This window comes from Pollachius pollachius, assembly GCF_949987615.1.
Source record: "Pollachius pollachius genome assembly, chromosome: 19".
Lineage (NCBI taxonomy): Eukaryota > Metazoa > Chordata > Actinopteri > Gadiformes > Gadidae > Pollachius > Pollachius pollachius.
The window spans coordinates 7,259,588-7,279,528 of record NC_136952.1 but is presented as its reverse complement, the minus strand read 5'-3'; the positions used below and the strand labels follow the sequence as shown (position 1 = coordinate 7,279,528).

General features: G+C 47.4%; 2 protein-coding genes across 4 annotated transcripts in view; both read left to right on the top strand.

Annotated features, from left to right (window-relative positions):
- The window catches only part of LOC307090546 (myosin phosphatase Rho interacting protein), a 39,658-nt gene extending 32,271 nt beyond the window's left edge, over positions 1 to 7,387 (top strand). For 2 of the 3 annotated variants that reach the window (XM_079757254.1, XM_079757252.1), the window contains 8 exons: positions 827 to 974; positions 1,395 to 1,512; positions 3,039 to 3,198; positions 3,525 to 3,632; positions 4,152 to 4,238; positions 4,689 to 4,851; positions 5,223 to 5,308; positions 6,447 to 7,387. In XM_079757254.1, the coding sequence (XP_079613380.1) occupies positions 827 to 974; positions 1,395 to 1,512; positions 3,039 to 3,198; positions 3,525 to 3,632; positions 4,152 to 4,238; positions 4,689 to 4,851; positions 5,223 to 5,308; positions 6,447 to 6,518 (942 nt within the window). In that variant the 3' untranslated portion in view covers positions 6,519 to 7,387. Of the gene's footprint in view, positions 1 to 826; positions 975 to 1,394; positions 1,513 to 3,038; positions 3,199 to 3,524; positions 3,633 to 4,151; positions 4,239 to 4,688; positions 4,852 to 5,222; positions 5,309 to 5,713; positions 5,796 to 6,446 lie in introns of all 3 variants that reach the window. The other variant, XM_079757253.1, reaches the window with a different exon arrangement.
- Positions 7,388 to 9,552: 2,165 nt separating this feature from the next.
- On the top strand, positions 9,553 to 18,896 carry LOC307090625 (uncharacterized protein). The gene is made up of 6 exons (XM_079757362.1): positions 9,553 to 9,727; positions 10,318 to 12,959; positions 13,284 to 13,377; positions 15,400 to 15,449; positions 15,821 to 15,890; positions 16,037 to 18,896. Exons 2-5 carry the CDS (start codon positions 10,323 to 10,325, stop codon positions 15,866 to 15,868), a joined length of 2,829 nt encoding a protein of 942 aa, XP_079613488.1. The 5' UTR covers positions 9,553 to 9,727; positions 10,318 to 10,322; the 3' UTR covers positions 15,869 to 15,890; positions 16,037 to 18,896.
- Positions 18,897 to 19,941: the final 1,045 nt, after the last annotated feature.

Sequence of the window (19,941 nt, the reverse complement as noted above, 5' to 3'; positions counted from 1 at the left end):
AAGTGAGACTAGGCAGTGCTATGGATCACCATTACATGAGTACGCAGATTAGCGGTGGGTCACGGAGGACAGCAGCCTGTTTCAGTGATCAGGGTTTGAGCCGGCCGAAAAAAGACCAACCAAATCCCCCCCCTTCATGAAAAACAGAAGAACTAAAAGGTTGTATACTTTCCTAGCATATACATACCCTTTTAAAAGTGAGTTGATCAAAGTAATTAGATGTCTTTCCTCTGAGATGCTCTCCAGACAAGCGTCTACGTCTCAGACATGGACAGACTTGCCAGAAATGTCCTCGGTTGCCAAACGCATATGAATGCAGGATGCCACTGTACACCTCCCAGACCCCTAGCCAACCCTATGATGGTATTCATCCCTTTTCGGGCCTCTAGGCAACTTAACAAGACAGGATAGCTGTAGAATGCAGTCAACCGACACACAGGCTCCTGTTTACTATGAGCATTTTTTACGACTGCCAGAGCCGTTTGCCGTGCGCTTTGCGTCGTCAGCGTACAGCCACATCTCCCACCGCCCGAGCATTCCTCTCGACATGTCTCGTACCTCTCGTAAAAACCTAACTTCTGCACTCGCAGGCTCTCGACGCCTAAGGCTACGCAGCTGTAGCAGTCGTTCCCAAAGCCAGTGGATGGCCGGCGCTGGCTCCTCCCACCGGCAAGGAGGTTCTCCCGCCTATGGGAAGCTCTCTGACCCCCGCTGGGACCAGCAACCTTTTGGTGGTGAACTCTCACTAACGGTGGACCCCTTGTGTGGCTCTGCCCTCTCCCCTCCCTCCCTCCCTCCCTCCTCTGTGTGTGTGTGTGTGTCGTAGGCCACGTGCGAGCGGGGCTTCGCCGCCATGGAGGACTCCCACCAGCGGGTGGTGGACGAGCTGCAGCGCAAGCACCAGAGGGAGCTGGAGAACCTCCAGGAGGAGAAGGACCGCCTGCTGGCCGAGGAGACGGCCGCCACCATCGCCGGTCAGTAGCCACACAGAGGAGTCAGGGGGGGGTCAGGGGTCAAATCGAGACGAGTTCAGGTCTTTCGTTAATCATCCTGAGGGCCGCTTGGGTTAGAAGGTCAACTAGATTGATGAGACAATGTAATCCTTTCCTCCTCCTGACTGCGCCCATGCGTCTGTTATTTGCCCAGATATCCTTAAGAAGAATAAGGGAGTCTTGGAGAATAGTTTGGCCCTCTTTCGTCTGGAAAAATAGACAGATGTAAATTATATTATATTTGAAAAATAAAAGAATCATGAAAAAAAGTAACAACGTACACTTGCTATATTCAAACTACGCATAACATGCAGTTGTTTCATTCTTAAAGTTCCTTCGGAATTGAATGTATTCATTCATAAAACAATATGCTAGAAACCTTCTTTCTTCCTGTTCCCACAGCAATAGAAGCCATGAAGAATGCCCACCGGTCGGAGCTGGAGAAGGAGCTGGAGAAGGCCCGCAAGACCAACAACCACGCAGAGAACGCAGACCTGGACGAGATCCATAGACAACATGAGTAAGATCCGCCTCGCTGACCGCTCTGCAACCACCACTAGCTCTGGTCAAAGTGTGCTTTCACACCACACTGAAGCTCTGCAGTGCGTAGCTTCTGTTTTTGCTGATTTCATTTGAGACTTTGGCTCAGTCTTCTCAGGATCCTATCAGACCTGGTGTATTGAACCAGGATACTTCTAGACTGTGTTTTTGTCAAACCTAGCATTAAAGGCGACATATTATACAACCAGGTGTGAGTGTGATTAACCGCTACAAGCAGTTCTGGAAATCTGCCTCTTCTGGCATTACAAGTGGGCGTGTCCACCTAGATGTGTGAATGATAGATCAGTCTACCAGCCTACCCAGTGGACTGTAGCAAACTTGCTCATCCATCCGTCATACTACAAAGTGGACACGTCCACTTGTGATGTCAGGAGAAGCAGATTTAAAAAACATAACGGTAAGTCACACTCACACCTGGTGGTATAATATGTCACCTTTAACATTTGTATTGGGTGACTACATGCTACTGTGTTGCTATCCCCTTATTATCTTGCAAACAATCATTTGAAAAAACTTAACTTAATAGTCAGACGTTGTACAACAAATGAGTCACGTTGAACCTAGTACCCCTACTTTAATTATTCAGCTTGGGAAACACTTCATCATCCACCATTGACACAAGGGTTAAATGAAAACATTTATTTGGTTGATGTGATTCATAATGGAGCGAGCCTGATATTCCTGCTGCGTCTCTCTGTGCTCGATTCTAAAATGGCCGACGTTATTTATTGGGCATAAACGTTGATGACGTTAAGATCTTTAGATTCTCTGCTGCCGGTTGGAACATGTGGGCAAGGGCAAGGTGTGGACTCTCAGCTGCCTCCCTTCTGCATGCTATAACACATCGTTGGCCCCAGCAGGCTGCGGCTGCAGGTGTTGAGGCATGGTGAATTAATACTTGATACTAATGTGCGTAGGGTGGGAGATAAAGCAACGCTCAAGCCTATACATATGCAAGTAGTCTCGCAGAGACTGAGCTCAGGTAGCTTTGGCTGTCTCAGCTGCAGCTGAAGTCAGCAGTTTTTCCTCCCCTTGCCGATAAAATGGATCATCTGTGTTGAAATGGCTTGAGGCTGGCGATAAACTATTTTAAACGCAAATCAATATCTATGCAGCACAACAGTCATTTGTCAGCAACTGCTGGCTAGCCGGCTGGCTAATCCTGAATGAAGACTCGGTGTGTGTGTGTGTGTGTGTGTGTGTGTGTGTGTGTGTGTGTGTGTGTGTGTGTGTGTGTGTGTGTGTGTGTGTTGGACCCTGGGTAATGAGCTAGTCTTTATAAACAACGTTGATCTGTTTGGACATGTAAGAAAAACACAGAGCAGACGTGATGCGTTGATGCAGTAAATGCATGTCAAACACTGGACCAATTATAGGGCCGAGAGAGAACCCATGTCCCGAGCCGTGTACCGGACTAAACGGAAACGAGCGCAGGGCCTGTTTGTTTATCCACTCGTGTTGTACACTTGCGTGCGTTTGTTGCAGGGAAGAGCTGTGCTCCTTCCAGCGGGAGATCGAGGTGCTGTCGGAGCAGTACTCCCAGAAGTGCCTGGAGAACGCCCACCTGGCCCAGGCCCTGGAGGCCGAGAGGCAGGCCCTCCGTCAGTGTCAAAGGGAGAACCAGGAGCTCAACGCTCACAACCAGGTAGGAGCACGCCCCCTCCAGGGAACAGGCGGATTGGAAGACCCCGGCCGTTTATATCCCCCTAGATTTCCATCTGCTAATGTAACACTGGGCGGCATGTGGCTCAGGAGGTAGAGCGGGTTGGCTGGTAACCGGACGGTTGCTAGTTCGATCCCCGGCTCCTCCTAGCTGAGTGTCGAGGTGTCCCTGAGAAAGACACCTCGTCCTAACTGCTCCCGACGAGCTGGCTGTCTCCTTGCATGGTTGACACCGGTTCTGGATGAAAGCCCCCACGTGCTCCCACACGATGCCACAGTGTTTTATATCGGTCTCTCTGTGCGTTGCAGGAGCTGAACAACCGTCTGGCTGCAGAGATCACCAAGATGCGCTCCATGGCCAGCGAGGACGGGGACTCGGGTGTCGGGATGCAGGGGAAGGAGCTCTACGAGCTGGAGGTACGACGCGCCGTGCGCTCCTCGCTCGGGGCCGGGGGGGGGATCGAAACCTACTTGTGCTCAGAGAATAACGGCGCAGTTATGGTTCCACGTCGACGCAACGCTATGACCACGCAGACGCTTCGACGAAGCCGTGAGCCTGTTTTGGTTTTGCGTCGGGTTTAAGTGAGCGGACCAGTCGCAGCCCTTGCTGCTGCGTCGCCCCGACGAAAGGTTACGTCAGGCCCTCTCGGTGGAGGCAAGGAGGGTCTGCAAGGACGTAATGAGTTTGTGAAAAAATGCCCCCTTGCATTGCATCGACCTGGAACCATGACTAAGCCTGAACGCGTTGAAAGTAATTTCAGTGACGCACCGCAAGTCGGTTGAATGAATGAATGAACGAATTTCTTAGATGAAATGCAAAAGATAAGACCTTAACAGTACGTGAACTGGAAACATGGGCGACAAACGAAAGAGCTAAAGCATAGGCCTTTAGGATCCTGTGGGGAGCGTCACTGAGACGGCCGCTCTGTCCTCCAGGTCATGCTGCGGGTGAAGGAGTCTGAGGTCCAGTACCTGAAGCAGGAGATCAACTCCCTCAAGGATGAACTCCAGGCCGCCCAAAGAGTGAGTGCTCCTCCTTCCGTCCCCTCACCACCTGGCCTTCCAGTCACAAAAGCAGAGCATTCGTTCCCCGACAATATCCACACTTTGAACTTGGAAAACAGGAAAAGGTTGATCAGGAATTGATACCAAGCCACCAATTACTAATACTTCAGTGTTGGTGTAGTGTTAATTTTTAAACTCTTAAGCTAATGTTAATACTTTTCTTTCATGCACAAGGCAGAGTCATGATAATCATAAACAGCTAGCTTACAACTTGGTCTTAGTCCCTCCGGCTGTAAGCTGGGTCCAACCTAACCTTTTTAGAATTGTTTTTACCTGCTTGAGAAGGAAAATAAAGTGGCCATGCAATTTACAAAAAATAAATCAAAATGAAAGGTCAAATCCATTGGCTGGTGGCCGGCCTTGCAATCGCACCAAGCCCCGGAGCCCTAAGCGGTGTTCCTCCTGCAGGATAAGAAGTACGCCACGGACAAGTACAAGGACATCTACACGGAGCTGAGCATCGTCAAGGCCAAGGCGGAGCGGGACCTGGGGCGCCTCCGGGACCAGCTGCAGCTGGCCCACGAGGCCCTGGGCGGGCCCTCGCTGGAGGAGGTGGAGCGGGGTGGATACGGTACAGTCTCCCATAGGAACCATAAGTTATGACTTCACTGTGCGCTTTGAGTGCAGATTCAAACGCTACCGTGCAATAACGTTTACCTCAGCTGCGGTTTTAATTTTTCTGTGTTTTTTATCTTTATTTGATATTATGTATATATGTTGATTTGTTATTAATATTTATATTTTGTTATTTTGAATCGCAACGTCTGGATGGCATTTAAATTTCGTTATACCATGTGCAATGACAATAAAGAGATTCAGATTCTTCTGATATGAACAGTGATTCTGCAAATACTGCAATACGACACTACACATTTTCTTTTCTGCAAATAAGTCTACTGTGTGATTTAACGGTCGGTTACATCATTCTGTCTTGTCCCACAGACATCATGAAGTCCAAAAGCAATCCTGACATCCTTAAAATGGCAGCCGCAGCGGCTAAGCGCTCAGAACGCACCTTGAGGTCAAAGGTATGTTGATCCGCACCACCCACTCCTGCCACCATGTTATTATCATTGGAGCAACAACCTCTGCTGAATTATACTGTCACTGATGCTGTTTCAGCCCTAGGTTTCGGTGTAAAGGAAATGGTTCGCCACCAGAGGTCACCAAAACCTAACCAAAGAAAATTAAAGCATTGTTGTATACTGCCATCTAGAGGCCATTACGGACATTAAAAAACACGATTAGAATCCCTTTTCGATGTATGACCAAAAGCAGTTTGACGGTAGCCTTTGTCTCGGTCGTTGGCTCGGTTGGCGACAAAGGTCGCACTTGCACAGTACCCTGGAAAACGCTGTGCAGGTAAACGCTGAGTCAAACCGACCGCAGACACTCACGTACCGGTCTCCATTCCTGCCTCTTTCTGTCCCCAGTCCGTGAAACGGGACATGCCCTGGGACAGTTAGGGCCAGTGGGAGGGGTGACTCCTAGGCAACCCCGCCCCTCTCCTTTTAGGTAAACCGAACCAGAGACGCACGTACCAACGACCACTGCACCGGGCTCCATACGGCCCATCGCCGCCATGGTTACCGTGTCCGCATGCACTCACCGCTCCCCCTCGACCGTGTCACGGTGTTCGTCCGGCGTGGCCGGCCTGTTTTCTCCCATCTCTTTGGGTTTTCCATTGTGTTTCACGTTTTTTGTGTTTTTCTTCTTTTAAGTCACTGCTCGGTGTGTTTCAATTGGTCGATCGGCCCCTGGTTTACCCTGCAAGTCCCTGATACCCCCCCCCACAGTCCCTTTCATGACCTTGATGTTCTAACTTGGGTGTGTTTTGCTTGACCGATGGGACGATAATTTACCAAATACAATGAAACAATTCCATACCATGTATTCGATTTGTTGTTGGCATGCATCAGTTTAAAAGATCTCGATTTTTGTTTTTGACATCAAACCCCTGGTGCGAGTCATCGGGGCAAAGCCACACTCATACCATCAGGACCGTCAAGGTGTTCATCAGAAGCATGTCAATGAACCGTGTGATAAAGCATGACCCTCCACCACCGGCTTCACGGGACATCGGGGCTCCTCCTGTGATGCGTTTGCTCGTCATAGGCCATGTTTAACATTCTGCCTCTCTCTCCCTCTGTCTCTCTGTCCTTGTAGAGTTTAAAGGAAGGGCTGACGGCTGAACAGAGGCTACACCTGTTTGACAACAAGGACGCCAAGGAGTTCTGACAGTGGCTGCTTCCACCTAGCTGCATGCGTCCTACAGGCTCCCCTGTTGGCCTTTTAGCTCTGTAATTATTAGAGAACACTACACACTGGTCACAAAAAATAAAACAATGTCTTATTAAATATTGTATTCTAGACAACTCATGGTATGAAGTTTGAATTTTATGTCTATAGAGTCTGCATTCCATGCACTTCAGTAACTGTGACTTTTCGTTTCACTTTTCCTTTTGGGCCATACTGTACATAGTTTGTGTCGTTTTTAATCCAGCGTCTATAATGCGTACACTAAAACCATAACTGTGTAAGCTACTGCGTAGACTGTTGCCGGCCATGGGACCCGTCCCATTGTGGCTATAAACGCAACACACACTACTACACTATTGACGATGGAGTAATACTCGTGACTAAACGTAGACGGTTGGTCGGTATGCACATATTGAAGCTCTCCCAGACCGCTGCCATCACAGCACATACGCAGGATCCCGCTGGTTTAAAAAACAGGCTATGACCTCTTAAAAACGCACACCTGGAATTATACAGGTTTTAAAGATGTGCCACGGTGGAGGTTCCCTCATCGTCTGAATGGTTGGATTGTAAGCGGTGAATAACAACGCTGCAGACTTCAACTTAATTATTTTAGGTCCATGGTCGATGGAAAGTTGACTGCTCAGTCTGTAGCGATGGGAGTGATTTATGATATGAATATATATAAAGATTTATACCCCCCCCCACCCTTTCGCGCAGTGGCAGTCCCTTTGTATTTATTTAAATGTTTTCATTTGTTTTTGCCTCACATTCCCAGTCCAATGTACTCTATTGTAAATATACAGCAAATGTACACCCACTTGTTTATTAGCAATAAATATTTTTGCACCCTGACCCTCTGACCGATCTTTGAAGTCCTGACAACGGATCATGTTCTGTTCAGTAACCTGATGATGCTAACACTAAAATACCTCCCAGCTGACCAGCTGGTGGCTGGAGAAACTGGCCTCATGGGTGGGCCAGCTCTGTGAATGAGACTCCAAGCATGTCATGACCATGTTTGGGGAGGTGAAAAACATGTTGGTTTCCTGTCTAGTGTAACGCTTGTCATGTCTGCACACAAATGACAAATGTTATGTATGGTTGCATTAAAAGTCAATGGTGGGTCATTGTGTATATCAGGTGCAGGTGCATTGCAATAAATTAGAATATTATGGAAAAGTTTTTTTAATTTCAATAGTATATGATACCGTAGAGGGCTTCAGCTCGTCTGCATTGTTCGGTCTCATTTCTCATCTTCCTCTTTACAATGCCCCATCAATTTTCTATGAGGCTCAGGTCAGGCGAGTCTGCTGGCCAATCAAGCACAGTAATCCTATGGTGATTAAACCAGGTATTGGTATTTTTGGCAGTGTGGGCAGGTGCCAAGTGCTTCTGGAAAATGAAATCGGCATCTCCATAAATCTCGTCAGCAGAAGGAAGCATGAAGTGCTCTAAAATGTCCCGGAAGACGGCAGAGTTGACTTTGGACTTGATAAAACACAGTAGACCAACACCAGAAGATGACATTACTTCCCAAATCATCACTAGCAGTGGAAGCTTCACACTGGACTTCTGTGCCTCTCCGTTCTTCCTCCAGACTCTGTGATCTTGATTTTCAAATGATATGCAATAATTACTTTAATCTGAAAATAGGTCTTTGGGCCACTGAGTGACGGACAGACCAGTTATTTTTAAGACGCTTCTAACATCTCTGGTTTGGGAGTGGCTTGACACAAGGAATGACAGTTGTAGCCCATGTCCTGGATACGTGCGGGCGTGGTGGCTCGTGATGCACTGACTCACGCCTCAGTCCACTCCTTGCTTGACAATCCCCTCAAGGCTGCGGTTATCCCTGTTGCTTGTGCACCTTTTCCTCCCACAGGATTTGCTTTCACTCAACTTTCTATAAATATGCTTGGGTACAGCACTGTGTACAGCCAGCGATTACCTTTTTAGGCTAACCCTTATTGTGGAGGCTGTCAATGACTCACTTCTGCACAACGGTCAGGTGACAGGTCCCCATGATTATGAACAGGCCCGCCGCTCCCTATACGCAGAGTACGCAGAGTGCGTAGGGCACCAAGTACCTGGGGGGGGGGCACCAAAAATTATGGTTTGTAAAAGAAATTAAAAAATAAAAATAATTATTACATTATTGAATTAAAAAAATATATAAATTAGTTATGAAGAGGCCCACCGTTGTTTTTTCTTAATTGCTTAACCTATCACTCAATTTCGGCAATTATACGTTTTTACCTAATATATAAAAAGAGGCTCCCCCCCCCCCCCCCTAGTCACCTACTGAAGCAGACCAAGAGACCATTTAAAGAATCAGTTTTGAGGCAGATTCGAGTGTGACACCTTGAGTCTACAACATTTATCTTTTTCGGGATATATAATTTTCTGAGATGGGCCTATTGAATTTTCGGTTTTCCGGAGCTATAAGCCATAATGATCGAATATAAAAGAAATTAAGGCTTGAAATTCAAATTTCACTTCGGGTGTAATGAATCTCTATAATATATGAGTTTTGCTTTTTAAATTGAATTATTAATATGTATTAACTTTTCCAGAATTATCTAATTTATTGAGATGCATCTGTATACATTTTTGTGTGGCCTGTACACCAGTATGCTATGGTTAAATGTAAGTTGATGTAATCAAGCCATTACGTGTTGTTATAGAAACAGAGATCAAATTGAACAATTCATGATTCAGTGGGCCCAGTAACATTAGTATTTTAATTATATTGTCTATTGACTATGAAGCTCAGGGATTTTACATTTCATTACACAATTGTTTTATTAAAACGTGGTCTTATTGTGCATAATACTTCTTACTGCACTGAAATGATTGTCATAATGATTCCAGGAACACCCCAGCATGCTCATTGTAAAAACAATTGACTTTGCATCATTCCTACACAGTGCCCGGTCTCCCTCCCATAATGCTCCGCTGTGATGCGCAGCCGAATGACACTACGGTACCCGCACACCTCACGCACTGTAGTATTGTGTGTTCCGGGAAAAGTCTGTTGATCTCAAATTAAATCCATTGCCCTTTTCAGTGCCGTTCGTGCTTTGTATACACATATGAACAACTAATGGTGTTATGAAAATGATGTTGGGTGGGGCGTGCCCTTGAATCGGACGTTTCTAGCACCTGGATCCCCCCCTGGCCGCTGGGTAAGTTTTGACCGGCCGCGCACGACGCAAGCCAGGCTGCCTTTGTTTCATCCGTCCGGGCCTAGCTAATGCTAGCACGGAGCTAACCCTAGCACGAAGCTAAAGCTAGCATGAAGCTAACTTCAGCTAACAGCGCCCGCAAACTGACATGCCAATGTTATTGGGAAATATTATGTAAATACATCCAGTCATTGTGCTCAAGTGAAAATCTTTATTATTCATACGTTGCCGTACATGTGGGGATATTAATGTCCTGTAAGAATGTTAAAACAAGTAACGTAACATAACTATTGTTTGTTATCTTAATTACAGCACACGTCAGTTCCTTTCTACAGTGCTGCTCACACCATGAATCAAATCAAATTCTGACCTGTTTTTATAGTAACTAATAGACACACTTAAAACTAAATTCATGAATAAATAAGTACAAGAATCCTAACTTTGAAAGCGCTGACCAACTGTTGTGTTAAATTTGACCTGGGCGAAGTAACGTTAAACGTAGGACAACATGGCACACTTGGCTAATTATAAGTGTAAGCTATACTTACTTTACATTCTATTTATTTTGGTCCCATGTTCGTCATTTGCAGTTGCTATGGACCAACCACCTGGGAGCTTGGATGATCTACAGCCTCAGGACTTGTCCACCTGCAGCATTCCCTCTGTGGTTGACCTCACCCGAAAAGGTGAGGCTACCTCCCTCGAAGCCATGCGTATGGTGAAAAGCCCCAGATGGTACCCTAACTCTGGGAATGGCAGAACTGGACTACCCCTCGCAGAAGCCGCCTCGTCAGACGTCGAGGTTCAATCTGGAAATCAGATTCAATCGGACAATGCCTTCTCCAACACTACTGTCACCCTGTCCTATGTGAGCCGCTCTCATGTCTATTCCTCTCAGGATACTCTGTCTGCGCACTCGTCTTTATACAGCGTTCCTTCCATCACCAAGTTCTCCCTTCAGTCTTCTTGTGAGACGGAGAACGGGCTCGGTGAGGGAGGCTTCGCACTGGGCCAACACTACCTACAACACTCCGATGGGCCCATAGACCGTGCCACACAGGCACACCTGCTCCAGGCTTTGACTCAGGCCCAGGTTGGGGATAAGAACGATGAGTCGCAATTGTGTTTAACGCAGCCAGGGTCTCATGGGCTCAATGGAGGACTTCTTTGTGGTGAAGGTGAGGCCGATGCGTGTGTACAAGGCGCTTTGGAAAACAGCCTTTTAATGGAAACTGAAAGCAGTCTCAGCTTAGAGAACGGTGGACAATGTCACAACTGGCCTTCTTCGGGTCATTCATCAACCAACACAGGAGAACATCAGAGAGGTGGGGATTTGAGGTCCAACAAGCTGTTTCCTGCTTCTGGAACACAGGAGCCTTCAGGGGCTGGAGATGGGGCAGCAGGTGGAAAGCATGGCTCGGATTCAGCCACCTCCCCAGACCAGGTCTCTGTCCCCTGTCCACAGGCCTCCAGACTACCCAGTGCTGCAAACTCCCATCCAGGGGAGGCTGACGCGGTCATCTGGGATGGGCTGGACACAGAAAACCCCATGGAACCCTTTCCCTCAGAGAAGGCACAGTGTAGCGGAGACTGTCCACCCAGATTAGAGGCCAGTGTGGAAACCACGTCGCCTGCCCGTAAACGCAAAGCGGCACCGCGGCCGACAGACATGGCTTGCCATGAAGAGTTTGTGAAGGAAGTTTCAGCCAGGGATCCGCAAAAGAATAAGTCAGATGTCCTTCCTCACATCAACGGAAACACAGAGACACTCCCAGGAAGGTCTCCGCCTAGGAGGAAACTGCCGGTGCGTCTTGGCCGGGGAACAAGACTCGAGGCCATGGTCCTGAACATCTGCCCCAGCGCGTACAAAGTACCCGTGCACAATGGCAAGACCACATCAAAAGCCACCAAGAAGGCTGACGGTCCTTCTCACTCACCCAGCACCCCTGGGAAGGAGAGCTTCCCCACGGGAGGGCAGAAGAAGGCATCCCCGACGGCAGGGACGGTAAAACTACAGGCAGGGAGTACATCAAATATGGGGAAGACTGACGGCATTATCACTGACAATTGTAAAGATTCTACCTCCGATTGTGAAATCTTCAAGAATTCCAAAAACATGCACAACGGCACATCCTCAAAAACGCCAGCTTCTTGGTTTCCTGCCCAAGGAAAGTCCAAGCCGTTATCATCTGTGCCGCCCCAGATTTACAGACCTGACCTCACTGCAGAATTGGAACCAGGCGAGGTCGATTTCCCTTATACTCTGCCCGAGGCCGGGGTGACTTTCGAGACCCCGATTAAGTCTCCAAAGAAAAGCCCTCCCGTGAACAGAGGCGCGGCCCCAGGCTTTAGCGTCTCCCCCAGAAAGGCAGCCTCCAGGCCTCCAAGGAGGAGGCGCAAGGTTCCCCCCGGCGGCCCCGCGTCCTCCATGTTCTCCCCCGCGGAGCCCGAGATCAAGTTGAAGTACATCACCTACAAGGAGGAGCGGCGGGACCCCCGCTTTGACTCCTTCTCGCCGTTGGTCCGCACGCACCCCCAGCAGCCGTCGTCGTCGTCGTCGTCGCCGTGTCTGTACAGCGTCATCAATTACGCCGAGGACGACAGCTGGCGGCCGGACGGCCACCCGCAGGGCGCCTCCGGGGGCGTCCTGTCGGGGAGGACGCCCGTCACCTCCTGCCTCCGGCCGGGCCGCGTCTCCGTCCACGGGCAGCACCGGCGGCCCCTGGTCTGCTGCCTGTGCGGCGCCTCAGCCAACGCCACGGGCCTGGGCGACCTCCACGGCCCCTACTACCCCGACGGCTACCGGGCCACGGGCAAGACGAAGGCCAGCGCGTCGGGCCCCAAAGCCAACGCCGAGGAAGAGGGCGGCGGCGGCGGCGGCGACGAGGAGGAGGAGGAGGAGTCGAGCGACTCGGACTCGTCCGCGTCGTCCTGCAGCATGCGGGGCGCCGGCGGACGGCAGCGCGCGCGCCCTCCCCCGGGGTCGTGGCCCCAGAGAGGGGCCGTGCCGCCGCAGCAGACGGGGGACTCGGGGGGCCCGGCCGCCAAGCAGGCCCGGATGGAGGCCGGCGGAGGGCTGGAGGTGGTCGACTGGTACAGCCCGCCCGTGGTGCCCCATGAGCCCTGTGAGTACTGGCTGCACGAGGACTGCTGCGTCTGGGCCACAGGGGTGTTCCTGGTGAAGGGCAAGGTGTACGGGCTGGAGGAGGCGGTCAAGGTCGCCCAGGCAACGGTAAGGCTCTGTCATGTAATACGTAAAGATATATTCATAATAAATGTGTAGAAATAGTCTGGGGAGTTGTTAAATGATCCTGATTATTGCTGTGATCAATGTCACATTGCTGTAATATTGCTTTCATGTTAAATTGAAAACGAGTAACGTTCAGCACATTTTATTGATCGGCATAGTTGTGTTATTGTCGACCCAGATTTCCAAAGCTGAAGACGCAAAAAAGACACATACAAAGCAAATAATAGAACTACAAACAGGCTATTGCCCTCCATCTCCTCCACTGAACCAACTGTCTTATTGTTGTGTCATTTGTGCTTCTTCCAGACGTGCTCTGGCTGCCGGGGTCCTGGGGCCACACTGGGCTGTCTCCTCAAGGGCTGTCCCAGCAAGTACCACTACAGATGTGCACTGGAGGCTGGTAAGACCGCAATCTAGGGCCTCAACTACTTTTTGTCAATTTGTTCTGTTTTCATTTGTTTCCATTACCACTTTTAAAGGTATAATATATATATTATTTTTACCATAACTAAATTACAATAATAACAAAAGAAGTGGTTTACTAAATTTTGAACTAGCATGAGAACATGGCAGTTGGTGTCTTCACCGCCATAGCCGCAGAGCCGCTGAAAGTCTTATCTGATCTGACTCTGCAAATGTTTTACTTTGCAGTGGTAGTGTTTTAAATAGTTGATATAAGGGAAACGCTAACGATCTCGGATTGATGAGAAAATATAAAACAAAAATAACCGGTCCAAGTTAGTTTGTCTGGGGAAAAATCTGCATTGGCTTGATGGCTGGCAACTTTACCATATAGCTTATTGTTGTAAGATAGATCAATAATTGTATATAATCAATTATAATTATTTCAGTAAATTAGGTCTCCAAATATATAATAGATAGATGAATGATAATAATAATAATAGTAAAACTATTGGTACCATTAACTTGAAAAAATAAGTACGCAACTAAATTTTTTGTATTTTTAATGCAAAAATGTTACATATTAGCCCTTTAAACACCCTGTAGGCTTGGTCGATCCATCATCCATATCATTGATTATCTGGGCATGTGTACCTGGATGCTGGATGGTCTAGTTATTATGTAAAACGCATTACGTTGATGTGCTGCCCTGGAGCAGTCGGACTGGAACACGGTGCGCGTCACTCAGCCTGGCGGGGCAGAGAACCATCTAGCTGGTGGGTGTATTTTATCTTGCACAACTGAAAATAAGCCTATTGTTCTGCTGACGGGTCTCATTTGCATGTGTGAGACCAATTTTGATTACCAATATCAATGGAGATTTAGTCTTCAGCCATCCTTGTACTGCGGTCGATGATGTGAAACCGCACAACGGCGTTTGACTGAGAAGCCATCACCCATCGCTCAGACGCGGGCATCAAACTAGAACGCTGCCCAGACGGAGCTCCACACATACCGAACCGTTTTACTGTAGATGTCCGGGAATTCTATCATCGATCATCAAAATCAGTGGCTTTCCAGAAAGAGCTCCACACATTCACACGTTACACCAACCTGAGCGTTAATACTATCAGTTTACTTAACCCTCTCTGGATGACGTATTTAAACCTCTGCCCAGACAGGGCGCTTCAAGTCCACACACCTACACACACACACACACCTCGCCTCCGGTCTCCCGTGGTCGTGCCGTCATAGAGTATAATGAACAGGTAAATAATGCTCAGAAGCAGAGTGGTACGTTCACAAAGTGTTTAGGGGAGACTTGCAATAACACAGGATTTTTCTCCTTTTTAGGCTTAATTTAGGGCTTATTTCAGTAACAGAAAAAAATGGGTTGATTTAAATGTTGACGATCATACAAGATGTACTACCAAGTTTATGGGGCACACAACCAATTTATTCCAGCACCTGCGAGAGAGACATGCGATGGAATGGCAGGTGTGTGTCGCACCTAGAGATGCAGATGCCAGCTCAAGCCACAAAGCACCTGCAAAACAGCAGGTCACCTTGGCAGCAATACATTCCTCATGACAAGAAAGGGACATGGGTGGCAGGCAATCAGACGATATATTACATCGCAAAAGATATGGTCCCCATATATAAAGTAGAAAAAAGGGGTTCATAAAGATGCTGCAAATGATGGACCATAGATTTTGGTATTTTTACTTTGCTTAGAGAAATTGTGAAAAAAGTTGAAATCGAGAATTGTCCATTAGTTTGAGAGGAGTCAAGGTTTTACTTTTAGGCCAAAACGCCCAGCCAAGAGTAATGGGCTGTTGGCTAGTGCAGCGCTGGCAGAAGTGATCAGACAGATCTTGCACTGCTGGGCCCCCGACTACGTTATGATTTAATCATCAGGTCGGTGGAGCGGATCCAGTGGGTGTCTGCTGGACTATTGTTGGTCACTCTTCTTTTCTTATGGAGGAGTCAGCATTGTAACTTCTCCCTCCTTTCCCTACAGACTGTGCGCTGGTGGAGGAGAACTTCTCCATGAGGTGTAAAAAGCACAAGGTGAGCATGGAGGAGGACAGGTGGCTGAACAGGCTAATTGTTGTCCTGTAACTGGAGTAGCTCTTGATTCACATCAAGAGCACCTGGGTTAATGACCGTCTGTATTGATCATAGACTATACAAATCAATACTGATGGTACACAGCATGCACTATTTAACGACGGAAGTGAAGCCAGTTGGTGTGATTCGGGCTGACTAAAACTTAGTCTTCATAAGGTAATATTATGAACCGTCAGGGCTGTTTTATTGAAATATTGAACACTAACATAGTAGACCAAAACATGGCCTTTCACGTTGTAGTCAAATGAGGCTTCATGGTTTATTTCCTAAACTATTTGATACATTTCTATCATGTACTCGTCTCTCCCCAGAACAAGTCGTTGAAAGGCCCCAGTGGGAACCGAAGAGATGGCAGGTGACAGAGAGCCGAGGTCCACTAAGGTGAGTTCACATCTTGTCACGCATCATAAACCAGCAACCTGCTCCTCTATATAGAAATAGAATAATAAAGATGTTATAATAGGAAGGTTATGAAGGAGCTGTGAAGCCCAAACCAGAGCTGATCGCTGACTGGCCCCTCCCCGCAGGTGCATCTGCTGCCCCCCCCAGGTAACCAACGGCAACCACCAGGGTGGGCGTTCCCTGGCGACAGAAGACGCCCACTCCGTCAGGACGCCGGCCGCAGCGCTCGCATGAAACGGCGTGGAAGAAAAAATGCACAATGACAGCGACCCCCGAAAGAACCTGATATACCAAACGGGACTCGACTGGTAACCCCCTACACCCCTGCTCGGTGGTGGGAGACCGCCACTAACCAGCTCACTAACTAGCTGACAAAGCCCTACCCTGACCCAGCCCCCCACCCCAAGTCCACCAGAAGGAGGGTGCACTTTACTTTGGTTTGTTAACCAGCACATGATGAATTTTTGTAAAGTTTTTGGTATTGTTAATTATTTAAGCGGAAAGTGTAAGGAAAACAATGACTTTTTCCTACTTTTTTCCAAATAAATATGATTTGGCAATCAAAGATATTTAATGTTTTAAAAGACTTTGTAAGTATGCAATTTTGATTTGCTTATTTATTCTGTTTTTGTATTTATCTTTTTTTTTTTTTTTTTTTTTCCAGTTCCTTCTTTCATTTTGACTAGAAAGTTATTGCTGAATTTAAAATCTTCCGGGATAACCCATCTCACCGGCTACCCAAGCGGCTGCTGGGGATCGGTGCACATTCTGAGCCAATTCAGTAGCAGCGGTGGCTTCACCCGTGATCAGTGCTGTCCCGAGTGGTTTGATTTTAGTGTCCGCTCCTGGTAACAAAACCCATTCATACGCATTTTCAGAGGCCTCCGGCTTTCGTACCGTCGGACATCGGTGGAATGTTCTGTCGTTCGGTCCAGTCTTTCTGTTGTGCTTGTGGTGGGGTCTGTACCCAGACTCACTAGACCAGGAGCACAGGAGAGCAAGTCTTAATCTTTATAGAAATGGACCTTCGTTTGGCCAGCAGTCGTCTCCGTGGAGGCTAACAGGGGAGAGCATTAGCTTCTTGAAGCTGTTTAGCTCCACAACACCAGAACCCCACCTCCACCCTGAGCAGGAAGGAGCGGTGCTCTGCAAGAAGCACTTTGTATCCAAATAGAATTGTTAGAGGGGGTGCGCCCTGTTTGGGCCTTTCTCTCATGGTTCTCAGAAGACTTCCATGCGGAGGATCTGAGTCATCTCCATCGACTGCTATGGAGGCCCCATCCTGACTCCAGAGGGGAGAGGTTTCCTGATTCCTGCGTTGGCTAGAAAGCACTTTATCCACGAGGCTTGAATGTGTGCTCCTGTCGTAGGGTCAGACTTTTGCGTGGGGGGGGGGTAGGGGGCAGGGTTGTGTGTGTAGATGCTACAGCCATCCACGCCTTTGTGGTATTGTAGTGTAATCGCATCGGAAGGCTGGTCTAGACTCTAGATTGTATATATGTATGACTGCGTGCAGGCCGAGGTATTCTCCGTAACTAACCTAATTAAACCGGCATTATTCCAATTGTCTGGGCCATTTGCGACCGTGGTCAGCTTCCTGTGTTGGAACACCGGATTGTAGGCCTGTTAGTCGAGCCTAACCAAAGGTTGCCTTGGTGAACGACGTGACTTGGTGTAGTAGTAAGCGCTCATTCAATTTGACCCAAGGAGGAGTTACCTGGTGGCACAAGGGAATAAAGGGGATCTGAATTCTGTCTGAGGCCTGAATCTCTGCTTCATACAGTGGTCACATGGTCCTTGAAGAGCACGCAGCCTTTTCTGGTCTCTACGTTTTGGGAGGGGAATTTATGAGTCCTGGACCTAGAGAGAAAGCTCTTCATGTTTCGGCAGTGAATGTGTTGTACCGACTGATCTTCTGCAAGCATGAAGACTAGACTTTACAACTCTTCTGGTTGAGTGTCTAGGCTGAGTTCTGTTGGTTCATTCTCATTTTAGCCTTTTTCTTTTCCTGACTGTTGTACAATATGTATGTCCCCCATATCTGTACAAACAAAAGCCTTATCTCCCGCGGAGGAGACCACCTCCTTCTCCCCTGGGCTCACCAGCGACACTGCAACGACAAATCATTGGATGTACATCGCCTGCAATGGACATGCTGAAGACGAAAGGACACTTTTCCATCACCATTCATCTTCAGTTCTTGTTTCTGGGAGTCCTTTTGCAAACAGCAAGCCTTACCTGTGACATACGCACACACACACACACACAACCTGGGACCTGCATGAGACTTCCGAATCAGATACTTCTGTCTTGTCCACCATTAGAACGTTGTGTAGTGAAACACAGCCTCTAGAGGCAGTGTTGTTAACTGGCCACTAGGGGCAGCGTTGTACCATGTGAGTTTCCCTGAAGGGCAAATAAGAGACCATCCGGGAAGGGCTGCTTCTCTATCAACTGCCATTTTATTTAATGTGTTCCAGAATAAATAAACGGTTCCAGACGTCAGCAAGCAGTTGCACTTCCATGGATATGACGTTAAGCCTTTCTCACTGCGATGATTTATTTGAAATGCATTGTACCAAATGAAATTATACTTTGTTCGGGGGGACAGAGGGGGGAGTGGTATGTGTGTTATTCTAATTAAACATGTGTTTGGATTATAATATATTGAGTGTCTAAAATCTCAGGGCCCACTTTACTTTTACCTCGGTTTTGTCTTTTCACCTTCTTGCTCTATTAACAGCTACAGTGACTGATTGTTTGCATTCATCTTATCCGAAGCAATGCCCTATGTCTCACACAAACACACACACACACACACACATTCCAATGCCTCCAACAAGCATGTGTGAAGGCTGTGTGTGGCATTGGAAGGTTTACACTGCCATGCCAGAACATCTTTTTTTTATTTGTTTCATATCGTCTGTTAATACCTCTACTATGTGCTCGGACGTCATTAATGATTAAATATTTTGTCCAACCATGTCTCCTTCTCCCAAGTCTTTCCTTAGCGGCATATATAAATGCAGGACCTTTGACCCCATGGGCTGTTTCATTGGCCATTTGGTGGTAACTTGGCTGAATGCTGGGAGAAACATTCCTCAATTCACAGTGGAATAAATACAAACTTTTTATTTTGTTCCTCTCAAAATATATCTTTTCTCGTTTTACCCCGTCAGCCCAAATCTTTATTTAGTTACAGCTTCCTGTCCAGCCTTCATTGTTATTGTTCACTGATTGGTGACAGTTGCACATATTGGCTGATAACTGGTCAACTGGTTCAGTTACTGTGTTTATAATGATATGATGCAAGCGCTGGCAACCAGAACACTGTTTGTGTGTGTGTGAGTGTGATTGAACTTGTGACTTAAGTGTGTGTTTTTGAGCCCGTGTGAGTATTTGTGTGTGTGGATGGAAATAGTAAACCACACTTTTTTTATTTTGTGTTTTTATTGTTGACTAAATGGGACTTAACAGGAAGACGGTTGTATTGCAAAGATAGAACCGGATATGAGTTCTGGTGGTGTGTTCTTCTACTACCTAAAACTCCACTTGACTAAAATAATTAGGATGGCTTCAAAATAAGTCACTGGACAAAAAAAACACAGATTACAGTTTGCAACACATTACATCATGGTGGAAGTGGACGAAGTAGGCTACACAACCAAAGTACTTTTGTGAAAAGTACACATAAAAACCTACTGGACTATAAGTGAAGTTACCTCGACCGGTTATATTGGAGTATCCAAAAGTGCATTTTTCTTTAAGTTCACACGCTGCTGTATGTTGGGTCCTCGATGCATTTAAAGAAAACATAGCCACTCTCGTCTGTTGAATCCCCTACCGAGTGAGGAGCACCATATGTGCAAAACAAGAAGCCCGATGAGAAGATGAAGGGGTTGACAGTCAGGACCTGATCAGCTGATAACCAATCAACCGATGCATTCGTTGACCTAAGGAAGTGATGCTGAGAAACTGAAGACTGTTAACTCCAGTTCAGTTAAAGGGTTAAGTACTTTTTAAAAATAAT

Excerpts from the sequence above, each read along its gene's own strand:
- LOC307090625 (XM_079757362.1), top strand. The coding sequence starts at position 10,323 with ATGGACCAACCACCTGGGAGCTTGGATGATCTACAGCCTCAGGACTTG. Across the intron at positions 12,960-13,283 it reads TCAAGGTCGCCCAGGCAACG|ACGTGCTCTGGCTGCCGGGG; the intron begins GTAAGGCTCTGT and ends TGCTTCTTCCAG. Across the intron at positions 13,378-15,399 it reads CAGATGTGCACTGGAGGCTG|ACTGTGCGCTGGTGGAGGAG; the intron begins GTAAGACCGCAA and ends CTTTCCCTACAG.